Raw genomic sequence first — 22278 nt, 5'->3', positions numbered from 1 at the left:
TGCCTCGAGCGCAACGGAAGAAGGCGCGCTTCCTCCCTGCTTTTCTCTCGCGCGCGAGACGCGGTCGTCGGCTCCCCTCGCACGCTTTCACTAGCACATTCAGCATACGGCCGCGCGGCTTCCCTCGCACGCTTTCACTCGCACATACAGCATACGTCGCGCTTCCCTCGCACGCTTTCACTCGCACATACAGCGAGCACATACAGCATACGGCGCGCGGCGACGTATGCTGTATGTGCGAGTGAAAGCGTGCGAGAGGAGCCGACGACTGCGTCTCGCGCGCGAAAGAAAGCATACGGCGCGCGGCGACGGCGTTATCGCCTTTGAACTTTATACGGAACATCTATGAGCCAAAACCAATTTTAGGGCCGCAACGCGTCATAGACATCATCTTTAGATAGCAAAAGCGGATATCAAAGGCCATACTTTTGCTGGCGGAAACCGAGATTACGTAATAAATGTCGCCCCCAACACTTTGGGCGGCCAATGCCATCGTCAAGCAACCAAGCCAAGCGACATGAAAAGTCAAAATGCCCGCTCGGGCCGGCACGGTGTGGCAGTTCGCAACGTATGATGCGGGAACGGTCCCACAGTTGCGACGTAACAGCGGGGTTACCAATGCATTGGGTTCTATGGGAGCTGTGCCGGGACCGGCCGAAAACGACGTAACAGCCGGGAAAACGCAGCACCCGGGAACGTAACAGCAGGGTTCTACTGTATATCAAAGATGCATTCTGACCTCTGAAAGTTTCCACCTTCTTAGCAAACAAGAACACAAGCCCTAAGCTTTTGCTGGCCCCTTCTTGAGCAAATTGTGTGAAAGAAATTGTGCAGAAATCATACACGATTTAGCGTGCAGAAATCTGCACGCTGCTGAGATAATTGTTGGTGCGTGGTATGTTCGAATTAACCGTCGCTTATGCTCTCAGCGATCGATTTACCGGGCGTTTTTGCCCATTTGAATACATATAACTGTGACAGGACCACAGCGTCAGTTCGAATAAACTGTAAGTCCGAATTAAGCGTGTTCGAATTAACAAAGTTTGCACTGTATGCTAGTTTGACTGTACGCTTGACAAAGAACCCCATATCTGAATTCCACTTAGTGCCAGTAAACATTATGTAAACCATTTGCAAATCTCATGCTTTAACTGCAAGCGCCCGAATTGCCGAGAAGAGGCTGGGCCTTGGTCAAGTGTTGCAAAATACCTTTAGCACAGTCATCCTGTATTTGCCATGTACACTGTGAACCCCCTAAAAAAAAGTTTTCTTGTTTGCAGTTGTTTAACGGAGAAAGCGTCATCACTTTTTATCCTTACTGTGGCCAACACGCCAACACTGCAAACTCTGTGCAAACACATGTTAATACTGCTAGGGATGCAAAAAGAACACCTTCGGGCTTGACTTTATTACAGCCTTTGCAAACAATGTGATAAAATAGGTGGAAGCGTGTAGCAGGATTGTCGCAGTGCACCGTTTGGTTTCTGTGAATAGAAATACTAACAGTGTAACTGTCGATTTTCACGGGAAGCTTTCTTGTGCAACGACTACCCTGTTGACAGTGACCTTGAAGACACCATGGTGGAATTTCTCTGCGAACGCCGTGCACGAGTTCTACTGATAACAGCAGATTCAACACATTGCAAAGGCAATGGAATTTGCTCACTAGTGTCTCACTTTTCGAAGTGGAAAGGCTCGACCTTTCGCATTAGCAAAAGGTTTTCGCACATTGTAACAGGAGCGCTGCAGAACAACAACTATACGCTTGGATAAATTGGCAGTACAGAAGAGGCCCTGTCAGCCACTGTGGTCTGCAAACACTGGGCAAAAAAACTCGATGCTGCTATCGACATGAGAGGATCAAAACGAATGTATGGCCAGCAATCACTTGAAGACACCTACAGGTCGGCTGAAGTGATAGCTTGTGTGCACCTCAGGTGCTCGGTACATGCTGCTCATGACCTGATGACAGTGTTGCGCGTGCCTAGAGCTGCTTAGACATGTGCTGTGGGACGTCGTGACTCAAAGCGATCCCAGAACAAGAATCCTGACAGTTCCCGTGCAGTTCTCGCTTCTCTCAATGAATGAGATGGCTACGCGCTTCGTAGACGCGGCAGAGTACATACAAGGACACTGGTTCATGGCAGTAGTCGTTGACGTTAACTCCCGGCTTACGCATGCGTGTAATGTCAGCACGGAATACCCAGAAACAGCAGAAGAGGTTGCGATTGCGCTTACCGACCCCCTCGGCGAGGTAGTTCTTAGCGAGTCATAATCCGTCGTAACAATGCACGGGGGTGCATTTCCCTCAAGTTCTTCAGAGGCTAAGGAAAGCTGGTTGGCAGCACTTCGATAGCACCACGATCATGTGGTTCCCAGCGCATGTCGCCACCCCCACCGACGAGGGCCCCCCTAAGTTGAATGAGGTGGCACACTGCTCTGTGCGAGAACTGACCCGCCGCACAGAGTCAGAGACACAATCTTCGAGTTCGGACGTCCTGGTGCGAAGCACGCGAGAACGTTTAGTCAGATATAACGATATCGCCAAGCACTACCAGTTAGGCAGGAGAATATTGCTCCCACCTCACCCCAAACTAAGACGTCGCCAGGCAGTCGTCTGGCAACAGCTGCAGACACACACGTTCCCCAGTACAGTGCGATTGTGGCACATTTTCCCCGCGCAATACCCGAATGCTCTTTGCAAGTTATGTCAGGCAACTAGAGCAACACTCTCGCACATGTTGTGGGAGTGTCCTGTTGAAGCAGCGAAAATGGCAGCAGCTCCAGAGGCTCTTGCGTCGAAGTGCACCACCACTCTGCGCAGCTCCAACCTCAAGACACAAGAGTGGGCAATCCAGTGGGGCCGGGAGATGGCGATGAAGCAAGGCCTCTAAGTCCCCTCATGGGAGACCTGAGACTGGGTCGTTAAACTTCGCCGGATTTTAATAAAGTTGTTTCCAACCATCCATGAGCATATTGATAAAACACGAAGTATGTTTTGTAGTTAACTGCATTCAAGAATTCTGTTTGAATTTAATTCACCTCAAACACAGCGGTCGTCTTACATTCAGCATTGATCTATATCCACGTTTTATATTAATATACCAGTTTAGGCATAACTAAGAGACTCACTGGGTTTAACCTTATCATAAAGCCACGCAACGGCTACAACAGCACCAGGGCAAGAGGGCTCTGGATTAAGCTCTGACACCTAAGTTGCTTCAATGATCTGAGTAGAGCAGTGTTTTTGCATTTTGCCCCAATCAGAATGCAAACAAGAATCACAAACCAGCTAAAATGTCCTCGGCAGCAGAATTTCATACACAGTTAAGCAGGTCGTACCAAGCTAGGCAGACCCCCCTTGGCTATTTACCACAAACTCACACAAGCAAGCAAATATAAGATAAATGCCGGTCACTGCCCACCTGAGGTGGAGCTTGACTGATCCACAGTCTCGGTAGTCTGCACGCTCGTCGACTTGCTGGCTGCTTTGAAGGAGCACCCAACAGACTTGGCAGCCAGAGGCAAGCTGTACTGCGTGCCAACCTCCTTCTGACCGATCACCTTGGAAAGGGCGTGGCATGCCATTTTGGCAGTGATACTTTCAGCTAGGCTCATCCCATTTGTGAGGCCTGCAGAAAATAATTGCAGCAATTGCAGTCCTGTTACAGCATCGAGAACAAGAGGTAAATCCGACAATAGAATAAATGCCTGGGCATCTTACATTGCATAGCCGTAGAACACAACATAACCCTTTCGGTTCAGTATTCCTAAGGGGCTACAAGGGACAATGCACACTGAATACTAGAAAGCAGGGCAACATTTTTTAGTGCAAGGTTTACGACAGCAGAACGTATCTCCAAGTTTTTTTTCAGCTCATACATTTTAAAACTATTGGTGGAGTCTAAACTAATGCAAAGTGATTGCAAGATCGTAAGGTCATCGCCATTAGCATATGTAATGTCCGCTGGAGGATCCCAGTCACCCCATATCTTGTACCAGTTGATACCATCCTATGCTTGCAAATTTTCTATTTCATCACACTACCTGGATATCTGCTGTCCACGATTGCATGTCAGGTGAATTGGCACCCATTCAGTAGCCCCAATAGACCGTCAGTTACCTGCCCTACACATTATATGAATTGCCAAAGTGCATTTTGAACGCAATAGCATTCTTTAAGAACTTCACCCAGTTAGCAGTAGGTCTGTATGTATGTATGCATGCATGTCCGCACCTAACCTCTTTTCCACCAACCTGCGTCACTGAGTGGTCAAAATGGGCTGCATCTGGCTGCTGTGCTGAGAGAACTGGGTTGAAAACCAACATCGGCCCAACTTGGGTGACTGAGCATGTGGCATTGGGCATGTGCTGCTCTTCAATGACCCTGGGGCCTCTCCCAATGATCTCCAATTACCCCTGTCTTGCGTTATCTTATTTCAAGTTGTGCCTGCAAATTTCTTGATTTCATCATCCCACCTAACTTTCTGCCGTCCTCGACTGTGCTTTCCTTAGCACCCATTCTGCAACTTGACAGACCACCGATTATCTGCCCTATGCATTACATGGCCTGCCGAGCTCCATTTTTTCCTCTTAATGTCAACTAGAATGTCGGCTACCTTTGTTTGCTCTTTTGATCTATGCCACTCTCTTCCTGTCTCTTCCAAGTTACATTGAATCTTCTTCCAAGTTACTGCCCCCCTATGTTAGTACCCGCAAAATGCAATTATTCTACACTTTTCTTTTCAATGATAGCAATAAGCTAACGGTCACGATTTGATAATGCCTGCAGTATGCACACTTTCATGGCTTGTTTCTTTATTAGTTTCTTTGTTGCTTAGGAGAGCTTACGTAGTTTTTGCCTTTGTGCCTTACTTCCCACTTCAATTTCTGCTTTTGAAATCAGCCTAGTTATGGTATCAGTCATTACCTTGAATCTTCACATTTCTGTTCTAAAGCTGCATATTTGTTTGAGAGCACCAGCCTGAATTCATCTACTTTTACCCTGACTGTGTCTTGGTTGGCTTGTTTGAAACTCTTAACTAATTTGGTCATTCTGCCTTGAAATTGAGGACAATCGTAGACCTCACTAACCTAAGATCATTGCCATTTACCCTACCTAACGCTTCTACATTCTGCACTATGCTAGGTTGAGCACGGAGTATTGACCCTTTTCGCGGAGCAGTATGTTCTAGAGAACAAGATAGCCCTCCCGGGGGTGCGCCGTACATCGCCTCAGTGACCACGCACGAATACGAAACCATTACCACTTCTACCTTGCTTCTGTGCAATCAGATGTGGGAAATGCAACTGAGTTTTCGCTAACACACTCAGCTCAAATCATGCTGGATTGAATCATGTGGATTGAAGGCATGTGCAGTCGCTGGCAGCAAAAATAGTCACTGGCACATTAAGGAATGTAATGAATGTGTGTGGTCCCGTTCGCGGACCATTGCTACAACTGGCCGTACGTGTTACCAGCACTTTGAGACGTACAGCTTTCTTTGAGGATACAGAAACTTGCTCATCCGCCAGCATTGTGTCGCTAACCTTTAAAAACACCCGTGTGCTTAGATTTAGGTGCACGTTAAAGAACCCTAGGTGGTCCAAATTTCCGGAGTCCCGCACTACGGCGTGCCTCATAATCAAATCGTGGTTTTGGCACGTAAAACCCACAATCTAACCTTTAAAAAAAAGGGGCTTTAGCACCGGTAGTCAGCAAGAGTGAGTACCACTCGTTAAACAATGATAAAGGGAGTAGCACCACTTCCTGTCCTAGTAGCTTTTGCGCACAGTATCTAACAGATTTACCCCAACTGGCACGGAAACTTTCCCCCACTATTTCGCCAAAGTGTCAAGAATAAGTGAATGCGTGCACATTTGAATATATGTGCACTATATACACACAATAAATGAGGGTACTACACCAATAGTGCACGAATGGTCGAAGCTAAATGCTTCGCGACGGTCCACAAGAGTATGCGAGTTACTAGTGATAATACATCTTTGCTACAAGGCATTACAATGTACTGGGAGCGGCCCAGACATCACTTTTTTTCCGTGCTCACGTTGGTTTCAACGGGAATTCAGGGCGCAGGCTCCTTTCCCAAGCGCATGGCCCCTGAAGAAAGCCGAACGCCAGGCCGGGGCACGCTTGTACCCATTTGAACCAGTGGGTGCCCGGCGGCGGTGGGAATCGAACCCATAGCCTCCCGCAGCCGAGGCGGGCGCTCTATTTCAAGCCTATTGCATAGCAAGAACAAATCTAACGAAACTGAGCACACTCGCGAGCAATAGGCAGAAAAAAATCAAATAGTGACCGAACCGAAAAACTTTACTGAGTCAGAAACGTGACAAGCCACTGCTTCAAATTATATGCCAAATAAAGAGCAAAGGGCAAAACACACTAATCCTGATTCCATTCATGAGCGTAAGGTTTTGATAGCTGGGAATACATTTTTAGCTTTGCTTTGAAAGCAAGCACCATATACGCTGCTCGTGCAGTTTGAACGAAGCTTAATCACCTCGAAAGTGTTTTGCACGCTCTCTCAAGCTGTTCACCAAAAACAGAACTATTTAAATGCATGTCAATACTGTAGAATTAATCAGCGTTGCCCGCTATGTCCTTATCAATTCGAAATTCTACCCTATATTTTCTCTTATGTAGAAGACCTTTGATTAGCACCCGCTGCTGCTTTGCGGGTCTGACCACCGCCTTAGTCAGGTGCTCCGCAGCCGCATTGGGCACCTGCTGCTCTTCATTGAACCACTCTAACGCCAACCTGGGTCACGGGGCATGTGCCACTTTACATATTATTCATCATACAAAACCTATAATCAACAATTCTGCGCCAATCATAAGACTGCCAATGACATTAAAGTCGCCAATCATCTCTAAAGAATGGATGCACCACCAATTTTCTTCCTCTTAACCCTTTGCGGGTCTATTTTCTTTGCCAAATGTGAACCCCTAAGGTCAAAAAAGTCTATTGCAGACTTATCATCATTTATTAACCTTTAAGGACCCTTAACACGGCATTACATAAAGGGGGGGGGGGGGGGGGGTGTATTGAAATGACATATAATGGAGCGAATTTAACAAAGAACCAACTACGTTACAAGTACAGAGCGCACAAAAAAAAATAATTTCTCATTTTGTTCACGTATAATGAAGTACGGTAATGAGCAGTGGAAAACAGAAGGCAAAAAAAGATGAAACACAAGGATGGGATGGAGCAAGTAATTAGGAATAAGCTAACAAATGAAGAGATACCTTAAAATAAGAGATTGACACCCAATCGGACATTGAAATACAAGTCAAAGTGTGCAAAGCAAAATGGAAATCAATATCTTCTATTGGACAACGCCTGTAACATAAATGGTGCGAGAAAACAAAGAATGCGTAGTTCAAGTTATTTAACAAAGAGTGTAGTTAAGGACTGCCTGAATTTTTCTGGATTTCTCTCAAGAGCAACTGCTTCGGGAAGGCAATTCCAGTCTTCAATGGCTGCGGGAAGAAACGATTTGTTAAATGCATCTTCAGACTAACCTATTTTGCAAAACAAAGTTCATGCAACTTTTATAGAGTGACGACAAAGTGACAAAAAATATTTTCCATGGTAAACATGCATGGTTTATTCATAAATACTGATGGGCTTGCATGAACACTTTATAAGAATAAAAAAAAATGTCACAGTTTCGCCCTAAGGGCGAAGCGATGAATGCGATAGCAACACAGCAATGTCATACGAAGTAAGGTGAGCGGCTTTGGTAGCAATATGAATTGTAGTAAACATGAGCTGATTAAGTAAGCAGGTGTGCTGCGGCGCAAATAGACCGACATGAAGAGAGACTCGATGCACCACGAGAAGGCGAGTGTGAAACGGTGGTGTTGATGAGAAGCGCTTCCCGTGGGCAGCGCGTGCGAAGGGACACACCTGTAGCGCTGCACTGCCGACCCGGGCAGCATTGCATGTGTAGCGTGCGTTGGAAAATGTGGCCCGACTATTACTAACTGATTAAACAAGCGTGGTGTGAGCGCACACAAACAAACATGAACAGATCACACTGAATGACTGCAGACAACGACTGTCAAAACGCTGGCAGCAAGCACGTATATACGCCGCAGCAGCGGGCAAAGGTACGTGCGGTCTATCGCTTCAACAGAAACTGAGCGGCGAATGCACAGTGCATAAAGGTCAGAGCCGTGTGGAGATAAGAGACGGTGCGGCGAGCGACGAGCGCGGTTGTTGGCAGAGTAGAAGTGCGCCCCCCCCTCCCCCCGGCGGTGGCTTCCCGCTTCCTTGCTTGCGCGTAGGAGAGATAAGCGACGGTGCGGTCGAGCGACGAGCGCGGTTATTGGCAGAGTAGAAGTGCCCCCCCCCCCCGCTCCCTCCGGCGCTGGCTTCCCGCTTCGTTGCTTGCGCGTGGGAGATTGAGTGCGTTCGCTCTCCGTGATAGCGCGCGTCCCTGCAAGCTTCCGCTCAAGCATACGGCGCACGGTGAAGATTTTATCTATACGGAACCTCACGGCGACGCCGACGGCAGAAATCCGGTTGAAGTGTCCATATAATTGCTATCGCAATAAAATATACACTGAAATAGATATATTCCGATTCGGCATTTGGGCAGTAGTCAGCACCAAAGGAATCACTGCTAGACTCACTTGCAGCAGAGCAAGCACAGGGTTCGTACAGGTTTCCAAGGCAAAAATTCAAGGATCATTCCAGGACTTTAGAGGACCTGTCACAGGTTTTTCAAGGCCTCAAAGCAAGATCCAAAGTAGGATTTCCTTACTCTAAAATTTCCAAAAATAACTAGTTTTATTGCACTTACAATAAATAAATGTATATCACAATTATAATAAAAATGTCTAGCCTTGATAACTTCTCAAGATCATAACACAAAATGAACGCCTACAACAGTGGCTGAGATTTGTCCAGTATAGGCTGGGTAAAGTTCACCAAAAATATTCAAAACATTCAGCATAGGGCTATTGCACTAAATAAAAAGAAATAAATGTATATCCGAATGATGGTAATGTCTAGCCTTGATCACTTTGCAAGTTCACAACAACACAAAAAAAGTTCACAAAACACAATGAATGCTCCCAACAGCTACTCTGACTTCTGAAGTATTAACTGGGCAAGTTTACTGAACATTTCCAAACCATTCAGTGTAGTCTTGCTACACATCCATTATATTATAACAAATAGATGTATATTGCAATTTTGTAAAACATGCCTTGATCATTTCTCAAGTCTGCAATATTAAAAGTTAACACAACGAACACTCACAACAGCTGCTCAGGCTTCTGCAGTATCAGCTTGGTTGGTTCATCAAATATTTCCAAAACATTCAGCATACCGTATTTTCCGGTGTATAAGACGCATTTTTTTTTCTGAATTTTTCGTCGGTGCGTCTTATAGAACGGTGCGACCTCTGTACGTTTTTTTTTTCCGGAAAAAGTGCCGTCAAAATCGGATCCGATGTTACGGCCACGCGAAGCGCGCTGGTTGATTTAATTGCTACGGGTTCTGTGCGCACTATCGAGGTGCCGGGTTCTCGTGATAAAGTCCCCAAGCGCCGTGCGAAAACGATGGAGAAGCAACGCAAACGGCGGTAGGCCGACCCCCCGAGTCAATCTACCCCTAAGTCGTCCCATCTGCAGATAAGATACAGCGCGTGCCGCTGCGCAAACTACGCAGTTGCTACGAGAGTATAGTCAGCTTCCCCGCCCCCCCCTCCCGGGCTGCCTTCCCACTTTCCTCCCTTGTGCGCGATTTGGCTCACCGTCGCACGCTTTCACTCGCACATACAGCATACGGCGGCGGGGACGTTGTTACCGCCCTTGGACTTTATACGGAACATCGCGGCAACCACGACGGCAGAAATGCGCCTAGAGTGGAAATATATGACACCTATATGCTTGCGTGTGACCCGCTTTCACGGAGCGAAACATCACTGTAACTTTTTTTAAATCACTTACCGAAAGAACAGGTGCGTCTTATACACCAGCGCGACTTATATACGTTGCTTTCTTTTTCCGAAAAAGTGCCGTTTTGAGGGGGGTGTGTCTTATACAAAGGTGCAAATTATAGACCGGAAAATACGGTAATGTTATTGCACTTATATTATCACAAATAATATAACAAACCTCCACCCAAAGGCACTGAGCATTAGTGGTAAAGTTGCTCCACAATAGCTCTTTTTAGCTTCACTAGCTTTACCTCGCGCGCAAGAGTGAAAGTGGGACAAGGCAGCCCCACGGGCGAGGAGTGAAACGAACGATAGGGTGAGGAAAGCAGCGTACACACTGCCAGCAGAGCCAGCACCGAAGCGCGGCACAAGTCTCTCGCTCCGCTCTGTTCACGGTTTGTCGCGGTGATGCCTTTTATTTTTCTCGTGCAGTTCTGCAAAACGGAACCATGTGTGCTCGCGCCGGTGTATTGTTTCTGAAATGGAGAGTTTGTAAGATCGGCGCCGATCTACCACAGAAAGGAGGTCGCAATGTCGATATCAGAGTGCATTGCTCACGAAATTCAAGGATTTTCAAGGAAGGAAAAAAATTCCAGGACTTTCAAGGCCCTTGAAAACGCACTTTTCAATTTCAAGGGTTTTCAAGGACCTGTACGCACCCTGCAAGCAGTGCGCACGCCCTAAGTGTAATCGAACCGTGTATATGAGCGCACGGAAGAAAACCAAACGAGTGAGAAACTTGCACTAATGCTCTGTCCCATTGCAAACGCGGGGCAATCGGTTGTCGCGAGTCTCCACGGCATAGCTTGTATGCAGTCAACCCAAAAAGTTTACGGGCCTCGGGATCTCAGAAAATGTCTACAGTCCTAGTGGCCGGCAATAATAGTAATACCGAACATCCCAATGTTGTTCACTTATACTGGTAGAAGCTCTAAATGTGCACACTAGGTTACGTTGTGAGGCTCCTCGGAAGTTGGGCGTTTTCCCGAGATCCCATGGTCCATAAACTTTTTGGGCTGACTGTACCAGTGCCTACCTGTGAGCAATAATTGAGCAAGAATCTAGCAGTGACTCTTTGAGAGATTAGAAACCATACAGACATCCATTTTTATTCGCGCAATCAACGGAAACAGCCCGCGAGACAAAACCAAAGCCCACCACTGCGCGAGTGGGAACGTGCGATCGGTCACTGAAACACGAGTGTAAAGAAGCTGTGGAATGAAAGCCAAGAAACTACAGAGATTAAAAAAAAGAATCTAAAAAAAAGAGATTTCTTGTACACACACACAGTGGCAGCACTTGCTAGGTGACAGAGTTGAAAAATTGACACGTTTTTAAAGATACAGACGCCACCGTAAATATACAGCATTGGCCATTTGGGACTTGCTTGCAGTGCTGGATATTTACGTCCTTGACCCTGAAGGGGTAACCTAAACTTGAATGTCGGCTACTCTCGTTTGCTCCTTAGCCATCAACGCTGTCTTTGTGCACCTTCACGTTTTGCCTTTCAGTTTTCACTCCCATCGCTCCTTGTGTGGTCTACAACTTTTCAAGCCTCCTTGTTAACCTCTGTGATATTATCCCATATATTAATTGGTACCTGTGGAAGAGAATGACTGTACAATTTTATTTCCAAGAACAGTACCACATTGACAATCATGAATTCTTAATTCCTGTAGTATGCATTCCAACCTCTAATTGTTTCCAACTTCCAATTCCAACTTCCTTCTCATGACCTCTGCCTAATTCGCCTAAGTGAATATACCCCTGCACCAACATTAGGGGCTTACTGCCAATCTTGAGTTCTCATTCTCTTGCCAGGCAACTGAACATTCACTCAATTATACATTAGAATTTGGTTATTTCGAACTCCAAGGGGACCAGAAATTTTTTGGAATAAAATGGAATTCGAACTAAGGAGAGCGAGCCCCTTTAGAATATGGCGCCCGATCAATTGTGTGGTACAGCACGCAAAACTGAAATCGTCACGGGGCTTGCATTGAAAAAGTATTATCTTTCCTCCATCAGCACAAACATGGCCGGAAGAAGCCTAGGTTCCGTATAAAGTCCAAGTGCGATAAGGTTGCGCCTCATTTGCTGTGGGTGCAAGGGAAACCGTGCGAGAGTGAGCCAAGAAGTATGGTGGCTTGACGTGCCATTCTCCCACATGCCCAATGTTGGAGAAGACGTGATCACGCACTAGAAGGGAGGCGGCAGGTGACATGCGGTCACAACGTGCTGGGGGCTCCTTCCTGCTCATTTTAAGGTGGATGGAAAAGGAGGGTGCGCGCTGCTTTGCTTGCTCCGGTTCAGTCTCGGCTTCCCTCATGTCTTTTCTATCATTTTCATGGCCCTCAACATTACAGTAGCTAGCGATGAATCAAACTTTTGGACAAACACAAGCCGTCGGCTTGTGCTTGTCCTAGCCTATGCTGTCTTGATATCAGCCGGAGTCATTATGTCAGAATCCCTGCTTACAATAGGTGATGGGAGACTTTAAACATTTAACTGCAATAAAAAAAGACATAGCTTAATAAACGATTAATAAAACACCATGTTATGAACATAGAATGAGAAATGGGTTGCTGGAACAAGAGCAGAGAGACAAAACTATATCAAAGATGCATTCTGACCTCTGAAGTTTCCACCTTCTTAGCAAACAAGAATACAAGCCCTAAGCTTTTGCTGGCCCCTTCTTGAGCAAATTGTGTGAAAGAAATAGTGCAGAAATCATAGACGATGAATGTCAGCATAAGCAAATAGGCAAAATGAACAAACCGGTGAACAAACAAAAGAACAAGCAAATGAAAGAACAAAAGAGAGCAAACGAATGTTTTCCTTCTTCTTCTTTCTGGGGTTTTACGTGCCAAAACCAGTTCTTACTATGAGGCACGCCGAAGTGGAGGGCTCCCGGATTAATTTTGACCACCTGGGGTACTTTAAAGTGCACTACAATGCAAGCACACAAGGGTTTTCCTTGCCTAATCCGGCCATTAACCTTCCCAGACCTCTAACTAACAACCAAAAAGACCGAAAGAGCCATAGAAAAAGCTATTCACTTGAAAAGCTTTCATTGCAGCCACATGTTCATGCCAGAAAGAAATCTACAGAGTACACCACACGGCTACACAAAGCCCAGAGCAAGTGGCGAAGCTGCAAGAATATACCACCATACCAACAATATACCAACATCACAATTCAGGCAAATAATGAGACATTTAAGCATACCTTCTGGCCTACAGAGCTATTTATGATGTGGTTGGGGCAGTTTTGGCCCTTGTTGCAGTCAACTGGCATTCCCCGTGTGCGAAGACTAACCTAAACCAAAACTTTCGCACACCATTCACACACATCGCTCATGGCAAAGCCATTGCGTCAGATGCTGAGGATGCAATCGGCAAGTGAGAGTTCCCCTGATGCAAAAGACGTTGGTGAACAACAGTGGTCCCATAGAAGAATGACTCACAGCTGAGAATGGTAGTCGCAGTTCGCAACACAATTCTTTTTCTACAATTTATTGTCTCAGGACAGCTAGAAACATGTTTTCTGGGTTATTTTTCGACTGCGTCTTTTGTGATGGCACCAGGCATCAAGTGCAATACAATACTATCAGTGTTTTGGCCTACACGCCTTTACATGCGAGGTTAGCACATTGCGAGACCTTCCAATAATTAAGTGGCAAACCTTAATAATTTAAGTATGTGAAGAAGCCTTGCCACCAGTCTAGCACGATAGTGATAGGGTATCATACATCACTCAAGCCACCATTAGTTAACTCGTCCTTTACTGGATCGTCCTTTACTGAATTTGGATACATACCAAATTCTGGACTGAGCCAACCAGCAGCAATCAGCACTTGCGGCTATTTGTTGTCAACGATGCAGAGTTAGGCTATATCTTCATGGGCACAACAAACATCAGCAGAAGCTGTAAAGACAGCAGCACAGCAAAGTAAAAAACATTAGACAAATGGCTGTACACACAGCCAGGGATATGGGCCTAGGGCACTTCACCACGTAACTGCCACATATTGAAACATATGCTCCACACACAATCAGGAAAGGAAGTTTTTAGCTGTAAGCATCCCGAGTGTATAGAGTTGGTCTAAGTAGTTCGCAACTGATATCCTAAAAACAGCACAGATAAAAATTAAGGCAGACACAGTGCCTTCGTCAACTGCTTTCTTAGTGTTTTTACAATGTCGATCACGGATGCAAAGTTACACACATAATATTTGAACAGCAAAAGGTACGGCCACGTGTATAATAGAGCAATGAGCTGATTCGTGCACTCATACATGTTTAACTTTGAAAGTGCTCGCAAGCAACAGAAGCAGGGAAGCGAGTTTACGTGCTCGCTCACCACGCAAATAGCATGACATAACTCTACAGGGGGGGGGGGGGGGGTCGTTTGCTGATGAAGTGCTGATTGGCTGGGGGCCCGTGAACCCTTCTGACACATACCCCAGTCCAGCCAATCAGATCTTCAGCACCAGACGAAATGGACATGTCCACTAGGTGGACAGAATACCCCCCAGCTCACACAGAAGAGCAGCTAAGAAGATTTAAGTGAACAAAATAGACTGTCCCTATCTGAGTGCGACAAATGGAAAGTGCTGACACCCCAGCTGGTGTGGTCAGCACAAGCAGTGAGGAAAGGAAAGAAATGCAGTCATGTGGGTGACCACTGCTGAGCACAATAGCACAACCATCTCATGACCTCCACATAAGAGACGCACGGGATAGTATTCAAAGATCCTTGACTGTTTCTCACACTTCCCGGCAACTGCACCTTATGTAACCGTAATGTTTACCGGAAAACGCTGGCGGTGAACGCTATGCACCAAGGCGTGCTTTCTGGTAGAAACGCGGCCTCTTTCGTGGGCCGGCCTTCTTTTATTGTTTGCACCTTTAATATTTCAGCATGACAAGATTTAGCATAAAAGGCATGTGCTGTCGATGTTTTTTTATGACAATTGTTTGTGGGCTGTCACTCTCAAAATTCTGAGGAAAAACTTTGTAATGAATGCAAGACAAAGTGTGAGCAACTTAAGTGGTAAAATATATTTGGAGGGCCTGCGTGGTTACGGATGATTTTTTTCGGCCGCGGGCGCCAATGCCGACGCCGGATTTTTTGCGACACGGGGCCCTAAACGCAATCGCGTTAAAAGGTAGAGAAAGAAAAGACCCACGAGACAGCATTTGCAGCACTAACAGTTTAGTGCACATGGGAGGTGCCACCTTTCTTCACATCGCGAATACACACACGCCTTTTGCACATTACTAACAAGTGGCGCACTCTATTGTTTCAACCCAGGGCAGCGCATAGGAACTGCAGCAGTGCTCGTCGATGGCACGAATAGGTGGATCTGCGATGTCTGCGGGGCTGCGGCAACTGCTTCGCGCTAGCTGGCATTTTGAGATAACTTTATGCCGCAAACGCGGTTGTTCTTACAAGTGTCAGCGCAAGAGCAGGTAATGCTAAGGTGGCTGGCTAACTTCCTGTTCGGGCGCAGCCAACGTGTTGTTTACTGCGGTGCCCACTCTAACCTGTGCCGCCAGGAGTGCCTCACTGTTCTGTCCTCGGGCCAACCCTGTTCCTAATCTACGTTAATGACATGCCCCAGGATGACCGTTTCCCCATCGTGCAGTACGCCGACGACACGTCTATCCTCGCCACCACTTGTCTGTCCTACCACAAGCCAGGATTTCAGATTACTTCGCGGTTATCGTCTACGTGAGGACGATCACCTGAAGCTGTCCCCCGCTAAAAGCAGCGCAATGAAATTCTCGAGCGCCCGCACGCCAGCCGAGCCCTCCAACTCTATGCGTGGTGTCCCCCTCCCCGTGGTAGGAGTCACGTTCACAAGCACTCTGGACTTCAGCCTTCAGATTTCAAGTGTCGTCGCCAAGGCTCGCGTATTCGGTTTTATCTCCGGGGTCTCAAAACCAAGTGGCCCCGCAACATTTTCCCTCCTGTACACGTCCCTTGTGTGCAGTGTGGTCCCCACTCAGCAACACGTAATCGCCAGTATTGAAAGCATACAAAAAAGCAGCCTCGCTCACGCTTCATCGACGCTCCATAGGGCCATAAAGCCTCCATAGAATAAAGAAAGCCCCTGCTACAGTCCCCTGCCCCCCCTCCATACGATAGCACACGATAGGCGATCGTACAATCGAAGTCCACAGACCGGGCGGCCGTCGTAAGGCGCCAGCGGCGCGCTGGCGATGGATGGATGGATGAGGCTGAACTCTTTAAACCCTTTAAATCGGGCGGTGGTACACGCCACCTAGCCGTGGCGTGTTTTGTACTTTTGCACTTTGTGGAGGGTGAAATTTCCCTCTTGCCTTGATTTTAGCCACCAATCAGATAAGCTCCGTTTGGTTATTTCTACCCGCTTAAAGTCTATTTTGCCTCCACTGTCAAAAAAAAAAAAAAAAAAATCAGCCCCGTTGCTTTCCAAAGCCCTTTACAGAAGAGAATGAGGTGTTCAGCTAGCCGTTTTCCCTTCCTCTCCTCATGCACCGCACAACGGTGCTTTTCTCGGTACATCTGACTTCAAACAACAAAGAGCTTCTCTTAGAATTATCATAGATATTTTCTTTGGTAATTTCGTGCTTGAAAGTTCTGTATGTTCCCAGTGCTGATTTCGTCTGCATCCCTGTTTTCCATAGACCCCTCTCTGTTCCTTTAACTTTTTTCTTAACCGCCATTTCCTGGTTTGCACCCCTCCTGCTGTCCAGATATTTGATTGACAATTTTCTGGTCAGCTTCCTCCATTTTGTGTCAACATTCCTCATGTACAAATAACTGAAAACTCTCCTTGCCCACCGCCTTTCTGCCATTTCTCTCAATCGCTCCTCAAATTCTATCTTGCTGCTAACGAATTCCCTGCCCTTGAATGACGTCCATCCCATGTCACCCTGTACCTCCTGATTTGGTGTATTTCCGTGTGCTCCCAAAACAAGCCTACATATCCCTCGCTGCTTAACTTCCAACCTTGCTCGAACTTCTGATCCCATGCACAGGACCGCATTGCCTAAAGTCAAACCAGGGACCATCACCCCGTTCCAAATCCCTCTCACCACTTCGTACCTATTGTAATTCTACAGTTCCCTATTTTTCATCACAGCTGCATTCCTGCTACGTTTAGTCGCTACATATTTTTCATGTTCCATTAGGTACTCAGCCCCATTCTTTATCCACACTCCAAGATATTTGTACTTATGCACTACCTCCAGCGTAACCTCCTGTACGCGTATTCTCGCAGCCCTGATTATCATTAAAAATTCTGACTGCCGATTTTTCTTTACTAAACTTCAAACCTAAGCTATCTCCCTCTTTACCACAGATGTCCATTAATCCCTGCAAGTCTTCCTTGCTGTCAGCCATAAGTACAATGTGATCCGCGTACATCAGTCCTCGTAATGACTGTTTATTTGACAGCATGCCTAAGCCGCTACTGCTGCTTTTGCAGGTTAGTTTTCGATATGAAGTTCCGTGAAATCGGCGTGTCGCTATCTCGAAACTATATGCCGCACCGAGAGACGAATTTTTTGGCGCCCGTTAATCGGCGTGTCGATGACTCGAAACTATGTCACTCCGTGACAAACATTAAATTTTATTTTATGTTGAATTTTGCTTGTACAATCTGAGACCCTAACTGTAACCCCCTTCATGGATGGTGGTCAGTGTAGGTGACCACCATAATAAAATCGCAATACAGCGTCAAGTTGATCCACAGCGTACCTTTGCCAATACAGCCAGTACAATATACTCCTGCGCTGTGTGTTACATCCGAAAAAGGTTCCGTGCAAGTTCACATACCTTTGCGGCCGCAGAAACTTTCAAGGTATAATGCAGGAAACGGCATGCTGGTCTATAAGGCTGTTGCTTGACAATAAAAAACGCTCCCTGGACAATTAGCACCATCTGGCGCACTTTCCGAGAAGGGTAAAGCGAAAAATTAAAAACTTATTTGCTGGCAAAAACAACTACAGTGGAACCTCGTTGATACAATTCTGCATAATACGTTTTTCGGGATACTTGTTCTTTCTTTTCCCGATAATACGATTTAGTTGGATAACACGTTGGATGATATGATTTTCGGATGATACACTTTATTTTCCAGTTCCCGTGAATATCGTGTCAACGAGATTCCACTGTATAAGTGGCACTGCGAAAAAAATTTGAATTGGTGGTCGGCAACGCTGACCACAGTGCCTGAAGAGTTAACAGCATATGAGAACACTTGTGCCACCTGATACAGCAGAACACCCTGCAGCACAGTCCGTATCTACAGATTTTTAATTGAAACTCTAGTTCCACATGGCTGTTGACCTAATCTACAGTATCATGGTGCTGTGTTCTCTTATGTCCGCTCAAGTAATCAGCCCGCGCAAAGGACTTTGACCAGACGGCGCAACTGTATGGTCGGTCACTTGTATGAATGCTCAGGTGTTGCTTCATGGCACTCTTCAGCAAGAAGCTTTGAGGGTATGAAGGGCCCTGTCATGGCTCCTCGCCTGTGTGGGTGTGCAGGTGGGTATTCAGGTGAGTCTTCCGTGAGAAGCTCTGATGGCATGAAGGGCATTTAAATGGCTTCTCGCCTGTGTGGGTGCGCAAGTGGTTTTCCATGCTGGACTTACGCGTGAAGCTTTGGGGGCATGAAGGGCACTGCCACGGCTTCTCACCTGTGTGGGTACGGAGGTGGATTTTGAGTTGGGACTTTTGTGAGAAGCTCCGAAGGCAAGAAAGGCATTGATATGGCTTCTGGACGCCTGTGTGGCTGCGCAGGTGGTCTTTCATGCCAGACTTACGCGAGAAGCTTTGAGGGCATGAAGGGCACTGCCATGGCTTCTCACCTGTGTGGGTGCGCAGGTGGGCTTTCAGGTAGGTCTTTCGTAAGAATACCCGAGAGCAAGAAGGGCATTGAAATGGCTTCTCGCCTGTGTGGGTGCGCAGGTGGCGTTTCATGCTGGACTTATGCGAGAAGCTTTGAGAGCATGAAGGGCACTGCCATGGCTTCTCGCCTGTGTGGGTGCGCAGGTGGTCTTTCAAGCTGGATTTATGTGAGAAGCTTTGAGAGCATGAAGGGCACTGCCATGGCTTCTCCCCTGTGTGGGTGCGCAGATGGTCTTTCATGCTGGACTTATGCGAGAAGCTTTGAGAGCATGAAGGGCACTGCCACGGCTTCTCCCTGTGTGGGTGCGCAGGTGGTCTTTCATGCTGGACTTACACGAGAAGCTTTGAGAGCATGAAGGGCACTGCCATGGCTTCTCGCCTGTGTGGGTGCGTAAGTGGTCTCCATGCTGGACTTCCGCGTGAAACTTTGGGGGCATAAAGGGCCCTGCCATGGCTTCTCACCTGTGTGGGTGCGCAGGTGGATTTTGAGTGCGACTTTTGTGAGAAGCTCCGAAGGCAATAATGCACTCAAACGGCTTCTCGCCTGTGTGGGTGCACAGGTGGTCATTCAGGTGGGTCGTTTGTGAGAAGCTCTGAGAGCATGAAGGGCTCTGTAATGGACTCTCGCTTGTATGGGTTCGCAGGTGTTCCTTGAGCTTGGACCTTAGTGAGAAGCTCGAAGGCATGAAGACACCGAAATGGCGGTCACCCGTGTGGATGCACAAGTGCCTCTTTAGGGTGTCTCTTTTTGAGAAACTCCGAGGGCACAAATGACATTTAAACAGACGTTCGGCACTATGGACCCTAGCATGTGCTTCGATAGGAAACAGTTTATCACCCCCACAGTCACAGAGACTATCTTGGTGGAGGCATCCCTGCTGTGGATTGTCACCGCTGGCTGTTGGTGCAAAATTAGAGGACCTCGATGCTGCACAAATGAAACAAAGTAGTATTACAAAATGTGAAAAGAGAAACAGATGCTAAAGTTAATGATGAGCTTTCTTTATTTTTTTTGATTGGGAGGTCTTGAGGGTGATTTCAGAAAAGATGCAACAAACAACGCTTAGTGGTCCTTTTTAATTTACTCGATATTTCTGCATCTGAAGGCATGATTCTCTGTTTGTCAGTTCACCGGTATAAATTATTTTCAGAAAGGTAGAAAATTATGAAGTGGGAATCTGGAGTCTTTGAAGACTTCACGGATTTCTACGACCGTTAGAGGACAGAGTCAAAAAGCTTCGACCCAGCTTGCTTTCTGATACTCAACGAGCTATCAAGGCTGTAATTGGCACTTGCAAAACTATGATTCGCTGGCATGATAAATTTCTCATGTGAGACTTCATCAATGGGTTTCTTCTTGACCACATGCCGAACTGTGGGAACGTTTATAAGGTGAGATTTTGAAGATCCAGTTTAAGAAATACCGTATTTTCCGCATACAACATGCCAACATGTGAAACCAGCACTATCTTTCAGATACCCCCCCCCAGAACAATATGCAATACATCTGAGAGATAAAAAAAGATCGGCATACCCACATAAGACTGCTTATGTGTGGGAATGCGACAGCATTATAGCCCTTCTGGTAAATCGTTTTTTTTCACAACACTAGCTGCGCGTGCACTCTAACTGCGCCTAGGTAAGGCGAAATCAAAACGCTCCAAGCGTCTCAACGTGCTTGCTTACCGCGATGAGTTCAGAACTCCGCATGACCGCTCAGCAGCATTCAATTGGACATTAATGCCTTTTTTTTATACACTCATAAACGCCACCTCCTCCCCATGGGCTTCACCGTCACGTGCCCAATGACGCACGCACTAGGCACACCTTTAGTCAACTAGAACTATGGATCCCCTGTGTCGTCCGGGAAGGGTGCTCGTCCCACACCTTGGAGGCCGGTTCGTTCCTCACCCAGAGCGAACATTACGACATTTAGTTTCAAATCCCTTCATTACTTTGTTTACAAGAACCTCCCTGAGAAATCTGATGTCAATTCTTTTTACGTGTTTTTCCTATTGGCCATTTTTGTTGATGGATGGATCGATGGATGGATGGATGGACGGATGAGGCTGAACCCTTAAATCGGGCTGCGGCACAGCCGTGACTAAGGAGGATTTGCTCCGTTTTGGAACAACACATGTGCAGAGGCGGCTGAGCTTGACATTGATGAACCACCTGCTCGAACGCGAAGAAAGACTCCTCACCGATATGACTGTAGCTCCGTTGGTCACGTACACCCTTCCTTTGAGGGCATGTATCCACAACGGTTCTACTAGTCAGATGATGCGGTACACTCCTCGCTAGACAAAAGGTGTCCGCTTTCGACATGGCTGCACATGGCTCACATCGAGTGCTTTGTAACAGGTGGAGAAGATAGCAAATACCTCTGTGATATTTATAGAAATAATTTTGAGCTGAGGCGCTTGAGCTTCACCGTGATATGCTCATTGATATTGTGAAGCTGCACAATATATGAATGAGCACATTTCAGGATGTTGTAGAACTGTTAGTTCGCCGCTAGTTGTAGAACTAGCAGCGAAGAGCTAAGGGCGCTTATTCCAGAAGTGGCTAAGCTTGTTAAAATTGCATTGACCATTCCTGTGACATCATGCTCGTCAGAACGATCGTTTTCTTGTTTGCGTCGCATAAAACATATTGAGGTCGACCATGGGACAGGCCCGCTTGAATCACGTGGTGCCTCTACACGGCGACAAAGATCTCACCCGCAAAATAAACATTAATCGCATTCCGAGGGTAGCATAAAGCGAACAGCTATACCCTGAAACACTTTTTTTACTGAAGGCTAGCTTTGTGCCACACGTGTATAAATACAAATGTTTCCATGGACTATACAGAGTGTTTCACTTAACTTTAGCAAACATAAAAATATGCAAAGCTACGCAGCTAGACAGACACAGACAGTGTGTTTGCCATCGCTTGGAGATAATCAGATTTTTTTTGCCCATTCGCTTCATTAGGTAGTTCTTAATTATTTAAAACATAGTGGCTATAACACTGCGATTTTTTCTACGTAGACGGTGCTGCACCGCTTCAGCATCAGTTGAAACCCACTGCCTGTTGAAAACATGCAGCACGGCACAATTCGGCTGGGAAACTCAAGAAGACCAAAGTTGGATTGTCATAATTCCTTACTCGGGAAGTACATTCTGAGAGCTGACTGGTGTTCAGAACTTCCTGCAAAACTATAATCTGTTGCGTTGTAGCTTGCTTAGGTATTTATCATGAAATAATGCACCCTTTCTTTGCCCTATTTTCTAGTCTAAAAGTATTGGCAAAGCTAAGTACAGCTACCCACAAGCACTAACGAGAAGTATTGTGACGAAGGCACAATTCACCACATTAGCTAGACAAAAATCGCTTATTTTGAGCAGCAGC

General features: G+C 46.5%; 1 protein-coding gene across 15 annotated transcripts in view; it reads right to left on the bottom strand.

The window, feature by feature from the left end:
• LOC125939709 (zinc finger protein 84-like) overlaps window positions 1–19172 on the bottom strand; it is a 111520-nt gene extending 92348 nt beyond the window's left edge. For 11 of the 15 annotated variants that reach the window (XR_007467005.1, XM_049667570.1, XM_049667580.1 and 8 more), the window contains exons 1-3: window positions 16044–16193; window positions 13798–13905; window positions 3547–3632 (exon numbers count right to left, since the gene is read on the bottom strand). Coding sequence is in view for 12 of the 15 variants with exons in the window: in XM_049667570.1 (XP_049523527.1) it covers window positions 3547–3618 (72 nt within the window). In the remaining 3 variants the exon portion in view is untranslated. Of the gene's footprint in view, window positions 1–3425; window positions 3633–13797; window positions 13906–16043; window positions 16194–18687 lie in introns of those variants that run through there. The other 4 variants (XM_049667567.1, XM_049667577.1, XM_049667566.1 and 1 more) reach the window with 3 other exon arrangements.
• Window positions 19173–22278: the final 3106 nt, after the last annotated feature.

The sequence above is a fragment of the Dermacentor silvarum genome, chromosome 5, assembly GCF_013339745.2.
Source record: "Dermacentor silvarum isolate Dsil-2018 chromosome 5, BIME_Dsil_1.4, whole genome shotgun sequence".
Taxonomy (NCBI): domain Eukaryota; kingdom Metazoa; phylum Arthropoda; class Arachnida; order Ixodida; family Ixodidae; genus Dermacentor; species Dermacentor silvarum.
The sequence above is the reverse complement of the archived record's forward strand: the minus strand, read 5'-3'. Positions and strand labels throughout refer to the sequence as shown.